We start from the raw sequence: 7,791 nt of genomic DNA, 5'->3' as shown, positions 1-7,791 counted from the left end.
ATATCTTAAGACGAATCAAATAAATTTGTCCTTATAATTATATTATATTTATTAAAAATGTTAATCCAGAAAGTGTTTTGTGTTTTGGCTTAACACATTAGTTTTGCTATTTTTTATTTTGGAACATAACTTTTTGCTATTCATATTTCTTAGTTGTGATGTGTTTGACACGATAATAGTGAAGAAACATTTTTTAATATTGATTTTCATAGCTTGGGTTCGAAAGGGTTAAGGCAACTTTCCAAAAATTATGAGTGGATATTAATACCACTGGTCAACAAAATTGAACTTCTTTTTTGCAACAAGAAACAAAATACATATACTCTTCTGACGGTTTATACCTGAACTCGTATCCGAAACCAGAAAAATTTGATTGGAAAAGTTTAATTTTTTGACTTACTTTAATTTTAGATATCTCGGGCAATCAAAGAAATGTCGTAGTTTTAAACAGATTTTGAAACAATAAAACTAAGTAACCAGATAAAGGTAATGTATTGTTACAAATTGATTGTAATGAATTACCTCACATAAAAGTAGAACCTCGAAAACGAAGTTGACGTTTCTTGACATTTTATAACGGTATTATTTCAAAAACGAAGGCCAATCAAACTTTTCTGACTTCAGATTTAAGTTCAACCCCCCAAAAACCTTCAGAAAAGTATGTTTAAGTTCTTTTGGCAAAAACCCTATTAACCAGTGTATTTAGTGCAATTCGGTTCTCTTGTGTATATTTCTATCAAACTCAACTGGTCAAGTAAGTATCTTTCAAATTTATACTTTTACTGTTATAATCTTGTATCTTAACTAACTTTTATATCCAAAAGCTTCAAAAGCTGGCATCACTTTTACCACCCATCAGCTGCTGTCACAACAAAAAACTCACCCTTTCAACAAAACAGCAGGCAAAAATACAAAAAAAAAATAAACTCAAAAAGAAAAGAAAAACATGTCAAAATATAACATAACTAGCACACAGCAAAACAGCACCTTTGCATTTGCACCACTCGCACTTGTACGAATATATCCAAAACCCAAAACGACAAACAGAGCGACAACAACTAAAAAGCTACGAACGACAACGACGACAACGAATACTACGACGACAACAACCAAACACCAGTACACCACACAACCAACCATGATATAGAAGCAGCAACAGCAGCAGAGAGAAACAACCTAAGTAGTCACAGAGCCAACTAGCATATCCACCACTCGTCACAGTACTCATCAAATCGTCGTACACCTTTTCGTGTGTTTTTGCTGACACGTCTAGAATTTTTCGTTCTTCTCCCCCTAAAAAAAATAGAATTAAAAACTTCTTAAAATTTACCCCCCTCTCATATTCAAAAAAACGACTTCAAATTACAATCGGTAAGTTATCAAAAAAATATTCAAATTACTTTTTCAAAAAATCAGTTTTTCATTTCATGCAAAAAAACAAAATACAAAAAAAAAAAACTACCAACAAAATTCCATTCCTCAAGCTCAAGCTGTTTTTTTTTCAATTTTTTTTCTCATGTGAAATATGTTTCGTGTTTACCCAAAGTGGGGAGCCACCACTGCACCATACACTTACTAGAGCTTGCTAGAGTAGAAGCACAAAAAAAAAAAATAGAAATCATTTATTTTTTTTTTCTTCTATTTGTGTGTCATGCACACACAAGTTGCTATGGTCACCCGAGGGCAAAGGCGCTAGCAATAATAATAATAAAATAATCGCATTTATAGATAGATAACTCGGGTGCGCTCTCTCACAAAACCAAAACAAATCCTCTAAAATTAGAACAAAACCGTTTTTTTTTTTTTTGTATCTTCTGCTTCTACTATTTTTTTTTTTTGTTTTAATTCAATTCTTGATCATCATCACATTCATAAACCTAACTACTACCCCTCCATAATCACCCTTACGTGTTTTTCGTAGTAATAATTTAGTATCAGTCTCATATCAGAATGTTATTTGGGTCTAATTTTTGATTATGTTTTTTTTTTTGTTTTGTATCTGTTTTTTTTGGTTCTAGATTTCCTAGATTGAAGATTGTTGTATTTGAAATCCGATGAACGGCTCTAAACGATAATGGATCCAAACTATGCAAATGCTGGTGGTGGAGGTGGTGTAGGTGTTGGTGTTGGTATTGGAATTGTGCCAAGTGCAGCAACAGGAGGTGTTGTTGGTAGTGGAACTACAGTACCAACAGCATCAGCAATTCCAAGTGGAAGATATAATACTGCCTTTTATAAAGATTCACTTGCTGCTAGTTGTCAACGGGGGGCTGTCGTCCCACCACCCTACAATACCTACGATCCATATGGCAGTAGTGGTAAAGTATCTAGTGCATATCCATATGATGCTGAAGCTGAATTCAAAGAGAGAACAGGCATGGGAAAGACGACGACAAAGGTTATGGCGGGAAATGTAGTAATTCCTTCGAATAGTGCAAAAGTTCAACATCAACAGCATGCGTATAGTCAAAACAGCTGTTACAGTGGCAGTTATAGTCAAAGTAACGCACCTGAAAGTGCAAATTATTATGCTGCTGCATTAGCCTATGAACAACAACAACAACAACAGCATCATCATTATACACAACAGCAACAACAACAATACCACCACCATCAACACCATCACCACCAAAGTCAACTTCAACAACAGTACAAATATAATAAACTAGTTGCTGCCCAACAACAACAACATCAGCAACAGCAACATCATCAGCATTCACAACAACAAAAAATACCACCACCAGAATATGGATATGCTTCATATCACCATCCTTATTATCATCCCCATTATCATCATCCTTCTTCGTCGTCGTCGTCGTCAGCCCAAAAGGGCGTTACAATGATGAAAACAATACCAGATGCTGGAAGCAGCAGTAGCTCCATGCCATATGGTAGCAGTAGTAGCAAAATGATGACTGCTCGTGCGCCTCAATATCCTACTAACTACAACGCCTTTCACCACCACCCCCCACAAAGCAGTTACCCGCCAGTTGTCACAGCAGGACATCAACATCAACATCAGCATACATATCAAAGCCAAAGTGTCTGCGAGGACAGCAGCCGATGGATGTGGAATAGTAGCAGCAACAGCAGTGGAAATGAATATCCAAATAGTAGTAGTTGTCGAAGTGGTGGTACTTATTCAGCGTATGTTAATGGCACTAGCACAGCAGCAGTAGCGGCGGCAGCAGCAGCAAAACAACACAATACAATGTGGCCGTCGTCACATTCAATGCCAATGCAATATCAAACTACAGGATATCCTGCTGCTGCCGCTGCTGCTGGGGCAATGGCTTCAAATCAAAGTTGTTGTCCACCGCCACCACCACACCATCCTTCGCAAAGTTCAACAACCACATTTTATCCGCAGCAATATGTCAAGTATCCTATACATCAAAATGCTGTCGATTATAACAATGATCTCTATGGAAATTCTCCTCAAAGTAACCCATCATCTACGACAGCGGGAGGTGTGGTAGCAGGAGTAACTGCTTCAGGAAAAGTTTACACTGATCTCAGCGGGAATTCATATCAACAGGCGATAAATAATAACCCGGTAGCAGCATTTCATCATCATCATCATCAGCAACAACAGCAACAAACAGGAGAATATAGTTTGTCACATTCATCAACAGTTGACTATAATAGTCCAAGGTACTTACAACAGCAACATCATCACCATCATCATCAACAACAGCAACAACAACACCAAACCGAGTCACCATCTTCATTATCATCTGGATCTTCGTCAACTTCCTCATACAATCATCATTACTATCATCCCTATTCAGGATATTCAAATGCCGCCGAAGCTGCTGCCCACCAAGAATCCTATCAACAGCAAGTTGATACTAAAATTAAAAGTCAAAGCTTAAGGGATTTCCTAACCTCCTGGAATGAGGATGAAGATGAAATGAATGCCGCCACCGAAGTGCCCTTCATGGAGCAAATGCATTTAAATTCAGATCACTTTGCTCAAGATAATAATGGCGGCGCTCCACCTCCGGTAATGGAAAATCATCTTCAATTCAAAGGATCCTTCTCATCCACATCTAGACCAAAAATTCATGTTGGCATAACAGTAGACAGTACTGTTGAATCAGATCAGTACATAAACTTGCCCGATATTATAATTGATATTGAAAAATCTAACAAAGATATTGTTAGTCTAAATGATGATTGTCATGTAGCTAATATTCCTTCAACCATGACGACAAAGTTGGAGAAGGATGATGTTCTTATTAAAGAAGAAATGCCAAATGTTAAAGAGAACGATGGAGAAGAAAATATTGAGGAAGAAGCAGAGAAATACCCAAAGAAACAACGTAATCAATCAATCCAAAGAGAAAAGAAGTCAATATCGTCGTCGTCGTTGTCGGTTTCGTCAATGCGAAGAAAATGTCAAAATTCAAAACGTTTTCGTACCACAAAACAACGTTTTACTGTACGACGGCATCATAGAAAATTAAAAATTGTTCGACGAAAATTTATTCGTCGTCGTGTTAAAAAACAACCAAAACAACCCACCTTTAATAACACCAGCGGTAGTAACAACATTTTACAGCAATATAATCCACAATCTCTCAAGTGTCTTTGCGTATCGTTAATAAATTCGGAAAAATTTCGTAAACGTGTCCTTGGACCTCGCAGTGATATTGTTAATTTATTTAACAATAACAAGAATACAAATAATAATTCTAATATAATAACCACCGTCGTTGATAATGAGGTTAATGTACCATTATTATCATCTACCTCTGATTCTAATTGCACCACCTCAAATTCCTCCTCCACCTCTGTCATACCAAAGCTAAGTGACCTTTGTAAGAATGCCTTAAATAGTTCCTTCGATCGCGATGTATTAGTTATTAATTTAGATGAAATATTAGATAGTGATAATTTATTTGTTGTTCAATGTGATATCAATGAAAATATATTAGAAAATTTTGTAGATGAATCAGTACAATTACAACAACAACAGGAAGAAGAACAACAACAAGAACAGGAAAACAGCAGCAGTAGTAACAACAGCAACAAAATCATCAATGTCAATGATGATGATCGAGAAGAAGAAGCAGAAGATCTGGTAGAAATATTAAATGATAACAATAATAATTATAACAATAATAACAATAGTGGTAGTAGTAGTGAAAATAATAATCAAGATATACAATTCACTCCAATTTCAAATGATATTGAACAGCAGCATTTAAAACGTCGACGTTGTTGTTCTCGTTCACGTTCACATTCACCAACAACTGAGGTGAGTAATTTGCCGCTTGACAATTCAGTCGAGCATAACAATAATTTTAATTTAAGTTCTATTAATCCTCTCATACAACCACCATTACCATCATCTCCACCACCACCATCGCTTTTAACTCCTCCACCATTGCCATCATCACCGCCACCACCTTCACCACCGCTATCGCCATTAGAAGTAACAGCAGCAGCTGATGGGTCTATATCGTGCCCAACAGCAGCAAAAGCAACAAAATTATTGTATGATGATGGTCGTGGTCATGATCGTCATAGTCATAGTTCCTCTTCGTCGTTGATTGAACAAAATTGTTTAACGCAACAACAAATTTCAATTAGTAGCCCCAACAACAACAAAAATAGTAACAAAAACAATCAAAATGACGAAAATGACAACAATCAACAATTACACGAAATGTTTGATGGAATTGTACCACAACAAGATACAAAAAAAGATAATGTTAAAACTTTTCTATCAACAACCACAACAACAACAACAACATCGACTAATGCTATTGTCACATTTGATGATAGTACAAGTAGTAATAGTTGTTGTAGTGAATTGTTATTAGAATCTTCGAAAGTTGTGACCACACCATCAATACACCACGAAGAGATTGTACCTGATAATTTGAAAAAATTTCAAAACGAAAAGTTTTTAAAGTATTTACACGCAAAATACGTGCAGGGTAATTTATCTGAATTCTATCATGCGAATCGTATTATAAAAAAATATAAAAAACGTATAATTAAGAAATTATTAAATATTGTGCGATGAGCTGTGTTGGATTCGATGGAAGAGTTTTTATATATTTATGGTGGTTTTAAATGGCGATTTGTTTGGGGCTCTTGGGTGGATTGTGTGGTTTTGGTGGTCTGTGAAGAGAGTTTGTTATATATTTTTTGTTTTGTTTAATTTAAAATAGATAATTATTTCTTTTTTTTTTTTAACTGAAATTTCCAATTGGGTGATATAATTGTGTGTCCGTTTTCGATTTGGTTTAAATTGTTTTTTATTTTTAACTTTAATTTTGTCCATAAATCAGTTATATTTTATCTTTTTTGCCGTCGGTAATAATTTCAATTTGTGTTCAGTCAGGAATGAAGATATTTTTGATACTTCATTGAGTTGTATTGCTAACAACATTTTGATTGAAAAACAAAAAATAAAAAAAACCGGACCCATTTTTCATTATAAATTTGAAAACCTCAACTTTGTTGTACCAAGTAGCATAGGTCGAGTTTATAAATTAATGCAATAGTTCAGTGACACTTTAGGAATAACTTTCTACAACTGACGACGACGTTGTTGTTGTTGACTTTTTTTATTTTTTTTGTTTTAATTAATTTAAATTTGAACAAAAAATTTACATACACGTAAATAATGCAGTTTTTATTCTATTGAGAATATAATAAATGAATGAATTTTTTTTATTTATTATAGTGAGGTTGTTACATTGGGTTAGTGAACACGGTGAAGTTTTTTTTTTTTGTATTTGTCTTTGAAATTAGTAATAGAAGATGACGGTGACTGTTGGATTAAGTTCCTGCTTCTAACAAATAACTTGTAACTGTGAACATGGTCAAATAGATTTTAAGCTTGAGTTTGTTTCTTTTGTGAAATTTGGAGCATTCAATTATTTCATTCACGTTTGCTATCAAGTGTAACAAGTCATAATTAGGTTTTGCAGGTTTTTTCTGTCCTTAAAAGTTGTAGCCATTTAGATCAAATACCATTCTGTGATATTATGAAGTGAAAAAATTGACGGGTTTTCAACCGCATTCAGCTATCCGATTCAATCGAATCTTTCGGTTCCCGTGTTTAATTTCTTAAAATTGATTTTGAAAGTATTGTTTAAGCATTGCTCTCACGTGGATCGTATAGCAAAATAAAGCTGTTACATGATAAATTATAACTAAAAATTGTTGGTCAACTATTCTGTCCTTCATAAATATGAATATCTCTTTTTAGTCCAAAATTATTGGTCTAAAACTATTTAAATAAAGTTTTGGCTTGCAATGGCTATATTGAACTATAAAGTTTGAGTGAAAGCGGTTCGGATTTGGAAATATGAGTACATTTTTGAAGCTTGGAAAAAAAATAGAATATATAAAGAGGTTACCCACAAGTAACCTCTTAAGTGGAGAAAAAATTTGATTTGATTTTTGTGTTAATTTGATCTAAACAAGCGGAAAATATTAAAGGATAAAAAAAAAATTTCTAAAATTGTTGATCTTTTTCAAGTGACTATATTGCCCTTAAAAATAGTCGTACTGGAATTTTAAGAAGAAAATGAAGAAAATAAGAAGAAGGCAAGAAGTAAACTGTATTTGTATTTGTCAATATCATTTTTCTAAGCTTTGCAAATGAAAACTAAATTTTACTAGATAACTTCATGATTTAGAATTCTATTCTGAATGCGCTTGTATTGTAGAATGTAGATTTCCAAACACGCTGGCATATATTGAAAAAAAGTAACGAATAGATACGATACGACGAGTTACCTTTTCATTCTTAATAAACTTCGAACT

The 7,791-nt window shown here is 34.1% G+C and overlaps 1 protein-coding gene across 1 annotated transcript; it reads left to right on the top strand.

Annotated features, from left to right (window-relative positions):
- The first annotated feature begins 233 nt into the window (after positions 1 to 233).
- LOC129917765 (putative uncharacterized protein DDB_G0277255) lies at positions 234 to 7,298 on the top strand. The gene is made up of 3 exons (XM_055997908.1): positions 234 to 1,371; positions 2,019 to 5,570; positions 7,267 to 7,298. Exons 2-3 carry the CDS (start codon positions 2,075 to 2,077, stop codon positions 7,296 to 7,298), a joined length of 3,528 nt encoding a protein of 1,175 aa, XP_055853883.1. The 5' UTR covers positions 234 to 1,371; positions 2,019 to 2,074.
- The last annotated feature ends 493 nt before the right edge of the window (positions 7,299 to 7,791 follow it).

This window comes from Episyrphus balteatus, chromosome 1, assembly GCF_945859705.1.
Source record: "Episyrphus balteatus chromosome 1, idEpiBalt1.1, whole genome shotgun sequence".
Classification (NCBI taxonomy): domain Eukaryota; kingdom Metazoa; phylum Arthropoda; class Insecta; order Diptera; family Syrphidae; genus Episyrphus; species Episyrphus balteatus.
Note: the sequence above shows the minus strand (reverse complement) of the source record. Positions and strands in the feature narration are given on the sequence as shown.

Excerpts from the sequence above, each read along its gene's own strand:
- LOC129917765 (XM_055997908.1), top strand. The coding sequence starts at position 2,075 with ATGGATCCAAACTATGCAAATGCTGGTGGTGGAGGTGGTGTAGGTGTT. Across the intron at positions 5,571-7,266 it reads GTCGTTGATTGAACAAAATT|TTTTGGCTTGCAATGGCTAT; the intron begins GTTTAACGCAAC and ends ATTTAAATAAAG.